Source organism: Aythya ferina, assembly GCF_964211825.1.
Source record: "Aythya ferina genome assembly, chromosome: 20".
In the NCBI taxonomy this organism is placed as follows: Eukaryota; Metazoa; Chordata; class Aves; order Anseriformes; family Anatidae; genus Aythya; species Aythya ferina.
In genome coordinates this window covers 2549279-2561133 of record NC_140318.1, presented here as the reverse complement: position 1 = coordinate 2561133, position 11855 = coordinate 2549279, and the positions used below count along the sequence as shown (strand labels likewise).

Sequence of the window (11855 nt, the reverse complement as noted above, 5' to 3'; positions counted from 1 at the left end):
TGGGCCCATGTTTGCAGAGCTTTAGGCAGCCAAAAAAACTGGCAGCTCATTCTCCCTGCATGAAACACCATCCTGTGCCTTCACAGGGAACCTGACGCATCTTCAGAACAGCCCAACGACCAAACTCCGCGGTGAGTCATGGTGTGCTCGCCGTGAGTCACAGCAGGATTAAAATAACTCCTGCACCATAACCCTGCTCACGGACAAACACCGCTGCTCACCTCCTGGCAGTGCCTGGGGCTGGTTTGGATCAAAATTGGCTGGTGTGGGACAGGGGGGCAGTGCCGTGCTGCCAGCTGCTCTCCTGGTGGTGCTCGGGCAGGGATCCTCTCATGAGCTCCTCAACCATCGTGGTTTATGCTCACAGTGTCCTGGAAATGCGGGCGGTGTGACAGCTGCATCAAGCCCTGGGTCACACTCACCCCGTTAATAAGTGGGGACAATGTCACCGAGCCCCCTCCAGCATGCAGCAGCTCCCTTCATCCTGGGAGAGGGCACCCCAAGCCCAGGGCTTGCCAGTGGAAAGAGCACGTTAACATTGCCTGGGAACAAAAGTCCCAAAGAACAGGAATGAAAGAGGAACCTGAGGTGGATGCTCTATTTCCAAACACCAATCCAGCCACATGTGAGCATCTCTCCTGGTTTGTCCATGGGGGCCTCTTCTGTGCTGCCCCCATTGAGCCCAATTCAGGGCTTGGACACAGCTGAGAGGCCGCTTTTGCACCGTTGGGGCTGTGGGGACCTTGGTGGGACGATGCTGGACCCACTCCACTGCAGAGGGACCTGACACATTTCTGTGCCACCCTCACAGCCCAGCTGCAGAGCCCTCAGCACCGGGGCACGCCAACCCCAGCGGATGCTGAGCTGCTGTGCAGGTGAGGAAGGCACTGGTTAAGGCAAAGCAGCAGCAGCAGCAGCGGGCCGGGGCCATTCTGGGAGCAAAATTGCAGAAATGGAGGCCCCGAGGTGGGAGCACAGCCCGGGCTCACGCAGAGCCCCAGCAGCCCTCCGCCTCCCTCAGACGAGCCGGGCTCACGCCATGGCAGGTCGCTGCGGCTCCTTCCCTGCCATTGGATCTCCAAACAAAAACAGCATTTGCAGAGTGGTTTGAATTAAGCCTTGGTGGTTAATTACTCCCCCCCCCCCCTCGTTTTGTCCCCAGAACCCTTTCATCGTACCCCGTGCTTCCAAAGGCAGGGAAGGCGCTTGGGTGAAACCCCCGGGGCCGAGGGGCTCCTGCAGCCACGTCCCGGCTGGGAGTTTACAGGGGCAGCGTGGGGCGAGCAGCTCCCAGCTCCCAGCTCCCAGCTCTGCCTTTCTTCCAAGGGCGCTTTGAAAACTGCCCAGAAATCGGGTGGCTTCTTTTCACAGTGTTTTTCTTTCTTTGAAAACAGGAGTGGGAGGAGGGGTTGTATGTTGGCTTGTAGTCTTGGAAACCGAAGCCGAGGAATATTGAATGGAAACCCAAACACGAAGCTGCCTATGAACTCCGGGCCTGATTTTGAGATAGGATCTGCAGAAACGACGTGCGCTGCCTGCAGCTGCCCAGGAGCCTCCTGCAGCCGAGCAGCGCGGGGCTGCAGCACATGGAGACCTCAAGACCCAGCCTGGCTCTCGTTCGCTCCCCAAAACAATTCCCAGGTGCCGTTTCCATCTGGAGGTTCAGCTGATAAAATACTGCACATTCATGCTAAATAGAAGTAGCCACAAAAAACATAATTTGAGGCTATTGACTTAATTAGCCTTGGCCAACACTTTCCTCTACTCCCCAGGTCTCCGCTGCCTTTGCTCCAAAATATCTCCTTGGCCAACACAATCAAGCTAAGTAAGCTTGAAGCAGCCATGTGTGAGGTTGCAAGTTCTGCTTCTGTCCTGAAGAAGGGCTAAAGTGGGTCTTTTTAATTATTATATTTTTTGGTATTAGTTGATTCAAAAAATACTATCTTTCCCTACAAACCTTGTCCTTGATTATTTTAGACCCTCACAGCTATGCAAGCACTACTACTCTTTGCCAGCCTTACCATTAAACATGGAGCAAACCATGCTAATTTAGCTTATTAGAACTCTTTTGTTTGTTTGTTTGTTTCATCATTTGAGGACCAAAAAAATCAGCTGACAATTTGCCCAGCAGGAGCGATCCGTTGGACTAGCAAACTCCTGATATTTCTCCCATTCCAGTTGCTGTCCCAGAACAGGGAATCCGCTTCCTTATCGAGAAGGCCGCGTGGCTGACGGCCTCGGAGCTGAGGACTGGAGGCTGTTCCTGGAGCTGAGGACCGGAGGCTGTTCCAGGAACGCCAGAGCCTGCCGCGGAGCCCCGTGCTTGGAAGGCGCCGCAGCTCGGCGCATTCCACACGGACACGGTAATGCTCGGCCGTGCTTCGCGCGCTGCGGCGCAGGGGGAGTCGGTGCTCGCTCGAGCCCTCTCCGAGCAAAGCGATCTACCAAAGGGCACGCTGAAACAAAGGTATGGTTGTAATTAGAAGGAGGGTAGCTAAATCCGACGTTCAGCTGCTTTATGCCAGCTGTGCCTTTAAAAGGAAGAGCATTTAGGCGTCGGGTTTCATGTCTTTTTATTGTTTATTTAGCATGAATTTAATCCGTATCCTTTTTTTTCGGCTTAACTTTCTTTGCGTGCTTCCATGCAATTGCATAAGACGTGAAGGGCTTGTAAGTGTTCTTACAGCTGTGCAAGGTTTATATTAATGGAGCCGTTATGTAATTTTGACACAGATACGTTATGTACACGTCTGCAGTTCCTGAACTCAGCTCAGAAAATACCACTCCCACCCCCCAAAAAAAGAAAAAAAAAAAAAAAAAAAGAGAGACAAAAGCCCATTTTATTCCAGGGACAACATGAAAAGGAGTGAAGACCTGGGTGTACTGGTGGCTGTGTGCACACAGAGCAATAAACGTGCCGCTCTCACAGCTCAGCTTGCCTCTGCCTCCTGCAAGGCTGGCTCCTACCTGCTGCAAACGAGCAAAGCTTCGTCTGTGTCGTGTCCGCAGGACGCTGCACAGCACCAAGTGGCACCAGGCACTGGCTCCCTGCCTTTACAGGCCTTTGCCACCCAGGCCTGCACCATCCCCAGAGCTGGCTCCGGGCCGTGCTGCGCTGGGACGGGCCCTGGAGCATCCTGCCCTTTCCCCAGGGTATTTGTCCGGCCAGCTGGGAGGCCTCTGCCTTCCTGCACTGCTCCCGTTGGCTCTGATCTCCTGGCTGGAGTGGCACCGGGGGCCCCACAGTCAGTGAAATACTGGCTGCTTGCAGGATTTGAACAAAATCGGTGGAGCTGTTAATGGTAGGATCAAGCTAGGCAAAGGCATGGAGGCTTTGGGTCCCTCGGGAGGCTGCAGCCCTCCACCTGCACGTGCACGCACATTTTTAATTCCTCCCTGCAAGCACAGCTCCTCTCCTGCACACACGTGCTGCCTTCTGTCCCGCACACACGTGCTGTCTCCTCTCCCACGCACTTTCTCTTTCCCCAGCTCTCAGCCACCTACGGTTTCACCGTTTCCCCCCTCTGTCTGTCACACCCGAGGAAAACCCTCCTGACTACTTTCGGGTGAAAACCGCTCTGTGGGGAAGCTTTTCACAAAACCAGTGGGAGCGGAGCACAGAGGCAGCCGTCCCCCCGCCAAGTGAATCCCCACGGGAGAGGCAGCGAGGGCTGAGGAAAGCTCCCCCAGGTATGGAACAGCTCCCACTCTCCTGGCAACGAGGCAGAGCGGCCACTATCTTAATCTGCAGCGATCTGGAGATCAGCGGCCTCCTCCCTCTGCTCTGCTCTGGGTGCAGAGGCTCTGAGAGCAGCGGGGCTGATGGTGCCACTCGTGCACCTCCCCGTGACAGATCCAGCTCTGCTCAGGGCCCTGCTCCAGCCGGGGATGGGGGCGATGCTGGAGGCTGGAGGCCTTGAGCCGTGCTGGGCAAGGGCTGGACAGGCAGGAGGGGGGCAGCAGCCTCCCGGCCCCTCTCTGCATGGCTGGGGCGATGCTGGGGATTTGTCTGAGCCATCTCCTTTCCTGGGGAGGAGTAGCATTTAAATGGGTCAACGCTGAAGACACAGCTCCCTCCTGGAGGTCCTCACAACCCTTTGTTCAATTTTCCAGCAAGTCAGAAGCCCATCTGCTGGGTGCCACTCCTTCCATACAAACACACCAACTTCCAGAGCAGAGACTTTAGGGTTTGTTCCCAAAGTTTCCACAGATTCCCTACAGGACTGCAGGCGAGCCACTTCATCGCCGTGCCTCTCAGTGGTCTGTTGGCATCCTGGGGTCTGCAGAGCAGGGCTGGTTGTCACCGGGTCACCGGGCAGCGGCAACACAGCTGGCCCCGTGCTGTGCAAATAAACCTGCCTGGTGCTACTGCAGGACTGAGGGAGGTTTGCAGCGTGGCTCAGCTGTTCCTGCAGCAAGCTGCTGTCATCATACCTCCGGGTTTTCGGAGCCAATTCCCAATTTCACAGCTAAAATAATACACAAGCCTTTTTTACGTTAGCGAGCTTTATTTAGGAAATAAATAAAATGTTAAGAAAATATGAATGATTGTAATAAATACAGCACTTGTCAAAATTGCACAGCTATGAAAAGCGTAATATTTTTAGGCATATTACTCCAGTGTGGTTAGAGGGTCTGGCACATAACTGGAAAAATATCTTTCTGTGCCTGAAAGAACATTTCAAACATGGAAGAGAAAAAAAACTACAGGGGGGGCAAAGAACGTCCAGTTCCTTCCCAAACAACCTTTGACAGACATTTGTTTATGATTTTTTTTTTGTTTTCTGAAATCTGATACTTCATCACAACTAATTATTTAAAAGGATGCTCCCGAGATAGAAATGAGAGATTGAAAAATCTGTTGGTAAGTCAGCAGTCAGGCTGGAGGTTAGTTACAGCACATGACATTTCACCAGCTCTACCAGACAGCTGCTGTTTCCATGGTTTGCAAAATAGCAGTGGGCAAACAGTTTCTCCTTTCCCTTCTCATGCAGTGGGCACAATATTGTCTCTCAGTTTTGAGTTCTCAAGTGAGACCTGGGGAATACTGCAGAGGAAAAATGAATATGGTTGCATAAAAGCCCTTCACTCATAAATACACACTTGCCTCTGTCTGCAAGATCAGGCCTTGGGTTTGTGCACTACAGTCCCACCAGCCCTGGAGAATGCCTTGCAGTCCTGGACGAGCAAGCTGTGCTGCTGGCATGAGTCTGCTGGGAGTTCAGAAACTGCTGCACCAAAACCTGACTCCAGTGATCCTGCCAATCAGTTGTTAAGCAGGGAATAAAGAGCATGACGCTTGCTGTTTTGGAGGATAAGGTTTAGCATTTGAACTTCATACATTTGCAAGCTTGACTTGATTGTAAAAATAGTCTCTATTCGTTCCTTGCCTCTATTTGAAAAAAAAAAAAAAAAAAAAAAGGATAAAAACATTTCTAGTAGATACACGGAAAAATAAATAAGCAGGAAAAAGATCAGTGCTTCCTAATAAGTCACTTGCCTTGCAGTTTCAGAAGGGACTGAACACTTTAAAACAAAGCTACTGAAGGGTCCTTACCACTGCTTGACTCAGCAGCTCTGGACTCCCCTGGGGTTAACCCTCAGAGCTCCACATTTGAAGTGAAAAGTCAAACTACTCCTTTCAGAAACAGTAGAGGTGATTTCCCCCAGGCACAGTGTCATCTGGTCACATTGCTGATGCAACAGTGCATTTTTTTTACAGAGCACATAAATATAGGACTAAAATAAATAGCAAGAAAGAAATTGTCCAGTAGAAGGATTTCAAGCTACAAATGCTATCCACAACTCACTGCTTTCAGGGTTACCAAAAAGCACAAAGACACCCATACGGAGCCTCAGGGGAAGGAATCAGCCCTTGTCCCTGGCAGGGAACAGCCGAAATTCCACCCCAGAGCTGCAGCCAGGGCAGCTGAGAGGTGCATGGAAGCTCCTGGAAAAGGGAGCCGCATGCCTCGGTGCTACTGGAGGATGTGGAAAGCTCAGCCTCATCTCTTGCAACCCTGCAACCTCTCAAGCCAAGGCTGCCAGATGGGAGCTTGGGCTGCGCTCTCTGCCAGAGTGACACCCGCACCTGGGCAGGCGTGGGAAGGAGCAGCCCCTCTGTCTACATGTGAATCTGCAGGGGTGCGACTGCAATCTACATCTAAGGCAGGAGTATCAGCTGTTTTGTGAAATAATCACAGTTCTCATTTGCAATAGCACACTCCATGTGGCACTGGGCAAAGCACTCAGCATGCTCAGCAGTAACTGTCGCTAGCGGGCAGATCCAGTTGATCTGAATTAACTCAATGCAGCACAGGCTCAGACTCTGGATTTTGAGTGCACATGAAAACTAACACTATGTCTCAAGCTGATGTTTGTTTGTTTTTTTCTCGTAAACTAATGAATTTCAGTGGTCAATTTACCAGACACCCATATTTCAAGATTTAGGAATTTGTTTCTATAATGCATTTAAGGAAAAGTGTGTCTTCTTTCACATAGGCATACTTAGGTGACTGCAATTTGGTCAAAGGGAGGAACATGGGACAGCCACTTGCAACATTCATATCATTCACTGGTCTCTGAAATGAAGCAGAAGTCAAGTCTGGGCGAAATGCATCAATAATATGTTCCCTATTATTTTGGTCAAGCAGCATAAATGTAACCTGAAAAACAGAATGCAGCAATGATGAGTTATTGAACTGAAAAACGAACCAGAAAATATCAGAGACAAACACACAAGCATGCTGCAAAAACAGCTGGATGTTCTATTGATAATTAAGTGCAAACTATAATGAATGTTTCACAAGCTACAAGGCCAATTAATGGGAACAAGGGAGATTGTAACAGTTCCCAAATTAAATATTTAAAACTTTGCCATCCATAAAATAAAATGAAATAAAGTAAGTAATTATTTCCTGGTAGAGAATTCTACAATGCAAATACTTTTTTTCTCTCTCTCTCCTGACAATTTAAACAACCCCAGGTTTGGTTCCAGTCATTACATTAATTCCAGTGCTGTTGTTTGGAATCAAAAGAAACAGCTCTGTTGTTTGTATGCAAATATGTAGAAGACAACCTAAATATTAGTATAGGCTCTCAACATTTAATTACCACTTTTATTAATTCACTGTTCTTTAGTTGGAAATGTAAAATACATATAATACTTTTTTAATACAATGAGGATTGAGAACTTTGATTTCTATTTTTTTAACTGCTAGATGGTAGGAAGGCTATTTATATGAAAGGCTTCCAGAATTATTACCATACAAAGGCAAATGCTAGAAGAGATCAGAACCCTGTGCATATTTCCACTGTCTCTCTAACCATTGTTGCCCTTATCAGATTCCACTGAGAAAATGAGAAGGAAAAAAAAAAAGAAAACAAAAGAAAGAAAAGATCAGGCTAAGGTAAGACATCTACAGCACATTTATAAGTGTAACTCTAACCTCACATTTGTAACACCTGTGTTTCAGCAGCAAATGACAATTTTCTTATAAATTGATATTATATATGTATAGCAAGAGCCAGGAAACATTGTGTCTCCTGGTTTATCCCAGGTGGACACAGGTTGGGATACAATAGCCTTGAAAGTGCAGTTATTTCAGTATTCTGGTGTTTGAAAATCCTTCAAGGCAAGTATTGAATCTCAGTAGGAGCAGCTTTCCTTGAGCGCAAATCGCTCCATTCAGTGCCAAATTACCACTCAAAATTAAAGTGCGGCTTATAAGCCATCAGAGAAGAAAATGGGAAAACACTCCAACTTCCACTAAAGTCAAGAGAGAAAGTTCTCCTGAGTTCACTGGGGGAAGTAGTGGGTTTATGCTAGGATCAGATATGAAAAAGTTGCCCTTCTTACCTTGTGTCTGAAAGGCCAAGGGAGCAGAGCATCATAGTCTCCTTTCATAACAACAAAGAACAGCGACACATGGGTTCCTTTTCCTGTCCCATCCCCATTCAGATAAATCCGCAGACAAACCTTGTAGCCATACTTTGCAGTGTAGAAAGCTGAAAAAAAGAACTCTTCATTAGTAAAAACCTCCTCTGAAAATAAGACAAAATGACTGTTTTAGCATATGGAAAAAGATTTGTGTCATGTTTTGGTATTATAGAGATGAGGAAAACATACAAATCAGTACAGCTAATAAGCAATGAAAATCCAGTGGCTGGAATCCTTTAAATGACCCATACCTTGGTGAAAATTCTCTGGTATTAGCCACAGAAGGATAAATTACCTAACCAAATTACTTCTCACACGGGAGGTAACTGCAGCAGAAGACCATTCAGTACCATCAGGCACCAAGGCTGTGGATTAGACAACAGAGATCCAGCAGATGTCACTGCAAGTAGCTGCAGCGGAGGGCAAATTGCAAAATGAAAGCCCAGAACAGAACACAGCTCTGTGGCAGAGTACATCACAGCCGCCCTGAATACCAAGCAGGAGAGCATGAGGTCTTCACACAAACAGCATCTTAGGAGCTCTCCTTAATAGCTCCCTGGAGTTATTTTAAAGCACTTCCTGCCCCTGAGGAGAAAGGAGCGTCGTTCTAGAGAAATCAGTGGGTTTTCTACAGGACCAAGCTTTGTTAACACACGTATAGGTCATGTTTTACCTGGTGAGTACAAACTGACTGTTCTTCCCGTCACAGAGTCCTGTAACTTCCGGCCAACGTCTGTTATTTTCCACAGAAAGACCCCGTCGTAGGATGCTTGCTCAGAGAACAGAAGACTCTTATGAAGATTGCTGAGGCCTGCGTCCTTCTGGGTCAGGCACCGGTGCAACTCTGCAATCTAGAAAAAAAACACACAGTTCTCAATTAACCCCACTGCCCAGGCTGATGTGCTGCAATAGCAGCAGAATTGTGCAAATGTCCTCATTTTCTGAAGGGTCTCCTCTGAGTTCTTTTGGCAAATTGTTAACATTCACAACTCTCAGGAATAGCCAGAGAAAGAACTGCCTAAACACAAATTTAGATAAAAAAAATATTAGAGATCCCCATTTGAAAATTTATCCAAAACAAGAAAAGGATCTTGTAGATGTGTCTAGAACTTAACACTTCACAGCTTCAATTCCTGTGCTCATTTCTATCCCCGTCTCTACATCATCTCCCTCTGACATGTGTTAAGTATGTCATCTACACAGCAAGCACACAGGCAATGTTTATCATAAATATTTACCTTCAGTTCAAGGCCCCGTATTATATTTTGATCAAGTTCACTCTGTCTCCGAAAGGCTGTGATTTCCAAGTTAGAGGTTTCCACTTCCTTATTGAGCACTGACACAATATTCTCAAACACATGTAGCTTATTTTCTAGCTCAGAAATCACTTTCTCCCTCACAAGGTGTTGCAGAATGGAATCATCTTCAGGAACAGAAGATCCAGGAAAACAGTCTATTTCCAGATCCCCATTGATTTCCAGACTGCCTGGGATCTGCAGATCAGGGATGCTTTTTTCTGTAACATTCATGTTCAGCTGTGATGGTGGGATGAAACCATTTGCAGCTTTGGAAACAGTGCACAAGCTTGCCTTCAGTTGCTTTATGTGCTGCAGCAGAAGCAGCATGTGGGCCCCAACTGCAGTTTTTTCATGCTCCTTCATCTTCTCTTTGCTTCCCTGTAAGAAGACATGATTAATACTCTCTACACAGCTACTGTAACTGGCCAAATCAAGCCATGTTCCCTCTAGCTTCTCGGGAGAGACAGGGATGGGAGGACTGCAAGATACAGGCCCAGCTACAGAAGCAGACTCTCTTCAGAGACATGGAGAGTGGAAAACCAACAAGCCTCCTAATGATCAGTTTAGGGTACGTGTTCATATGTGTGTTTGTGTTACATAAAAAGAAAACAGTTGTCTACGATTTATGTATTAAATGGGATACCAGGCAGATTACTGGCAAGATTCTCAAATAAGCCAGTATTTAATACATACACCGTCCACAGAAGATCAGGCAAGGCAGCAGCTGCAAACTAAAATTCAGAGAAGACCTATTACTGATTTAAGAGGTGTTACCTCTTAACATCCAAAACAGAGTGGGACGGCACATCTGATAACCCAGCAGAATTGTAATAAACATCCATTTTTATCTGAAGTCAGTGCACTGTACAGGCCAGAGAACAAACCTTCCTGAAGGCAGCAGTTTTACTTACCCTAAATGAGCAGCCAACTTCAGAAAATCGACATCCATCCTTGTTGATCAAGACTGTAGAGTGGTTCTGTTGAAAAAAAAAAAAAGCAAGAAAATAATCAAATACCAATTTCAATTCTTTTATCTACCTACAAACACCTCAGCCCCATCCTCGGCAGCTACATGTATAAATCAGGTTAATTCAAGTCAAGGCATTGCCACAGCTTACAGTGTCTGTCTGACCAGTTCTGAAAACTCATTGATAAATCAACCAAGAGTGTGGTGGATTGGAAGTTTCTTGGAGGCAATCTGGCAGTTAAGTGCCTTTCTAACATACTGATGTAACAGAGTTTAGCAAGCCACAGTGATCCCCTAGTAACAACTTCCCATAAATAATATGGCAATAAGCAAAGTGTCCCACCACAGCCGTGCACACAGCCACTTTAACACTCTTCCTGCTCTTAGAGAAAGCACAGAAGAGCTGCATCTTGCAGCAGGCCCTGGGAATGAACAGATCTATTGGACCAAATGCTCTGGCTGGCACAAGAATTTAGTTCCTTTCACAACCAAAAGCACCTGTCTTTAAATACACTGTTATACAGCATATGCTTCTTTCAGTCAAATGGGTCTTCCTGAATACTTGAAAGGAAACAAACACTTCCCTGGCTTTGGCAGATTAATTTAGTGAGGTAACTGTGGGGGCAGAAAAGAGAAGCTATACATGAGAGCTATGCTGGGATGTAAAAAGCATCCAGATATAACTGCCATGTCTGAAGATGTTCTCAGATGATCAATTAATCTACATGAACAAGTGATACTTCCATGAATTGAAATAAAGTTGTACTGTTTTCACTCATCTTTTACCTACCTTTTCCTTTGATGATGTTTCTGTTTGCACACGTTTCTGTTCCCTACATAAACTGCCTTCACAGGAATGTTTCTGTCATTAAAACAAGAAGAAAGGAATTGAGCACATTATTAAAATCGCTGAGCATCTTTACTTAGGAGTCTTTGAAACGTTGCTTCTGTTTGGGAATGCTACTCCCATTTCACAGAAAATGAAGGTCAGAGGGGCTTTTCTACAAGAAATTCTGTGCTATGGAAGAGTTTGCAAGAAGTTTCTTGCTTCCTTCCTGGAAGGTGTGGATTTAAAGAAGAGAAAAAGAAAGGAGAAAAACTTCCATAGGAGCACTATGAGCTCTGCAACACATGGTACAAAACCCTGTACCCCTGTTCAGACAGTGACCACTCTTGACCTCACTGCTCAATAGACTGCAGTGTTTTCAGGCTTCTTTTCAGGCAGAATAACCTTCAGAAACGTGGGACTAAAGCACATCTGTTAAAAGTGGGTGCTGTTGTCCCCTCTGCAAGGAGTTGGTTGCACAGGGGACGGATTCAGTGGTTTCTTAAGCTCAGCTTCTCATCTGATCAGGCAGCTCAGCTCAGCAGGTATGTTCAGTGACACATCTCCAGATGCAACACCCATTAAATGAAAGCACAACGTGTGATCTGTTACTTATGAGGCCCTGAGTTCTCAGAAATTACTTACAGATGCCTTCCAAGGTCATCCTGGGAAATCTGATACAAGGTTGGCAACGTACAAGTCTTGCCCAGTTCAAACCATAGCATGTACAATCACACACGCATGTGTATGTTCACACATATGTACACCCAGTGGCATGCAGGTGGATTATGGAACAGAAAGCAAATACATGGGAAAACCAAATAT

The 11855-nt window shown here is 46.6% G+C and overlaps 1 protein-coding gene across 5 annotated transcripts in view; it reads right to left on the bottom strand.

Annotated features, from left to right (window-relative positions):
- Nucleotides 1-4488: 4488 nt before the first annotated feature.
- The window catches only part of TRAF1 (TNF receptor associated factor 1), a 29601-nt gene continuing 22234 nt past the window's right edge, over nt 4489-11855 (bottom strand). For all 5 annotated transcript variants that reach the window (XM_084493827.1, XM_084493828.1, XM_084493831.1 and 2 more), the window contains exons 6-11: nt 10995-11066; nt 10149-10214; nt 9178-9615; nt 8613-8790; nt 7859-8007; nt 4489-6665 (exon numbers count right to left, since the gene is read on the bottom strand). In XM_084493827.1, the coding sequence (XP_084349953.1) occupies nt 6447-6665; nt 7859-8007; nt 8613-8790; nt 9178-9615; nt 10149-10214; nt 10995-11066 (1122 nt within the window). In that variant the 3' untranslated portion in view covers nt 4489-6446. The remainder of the gene's footprint in view (nt 6666-7858; nt 8008-8612; nt 8791-9177; nt 9616-10148; nt 10215-10994; nt 11067-11855) is intronic.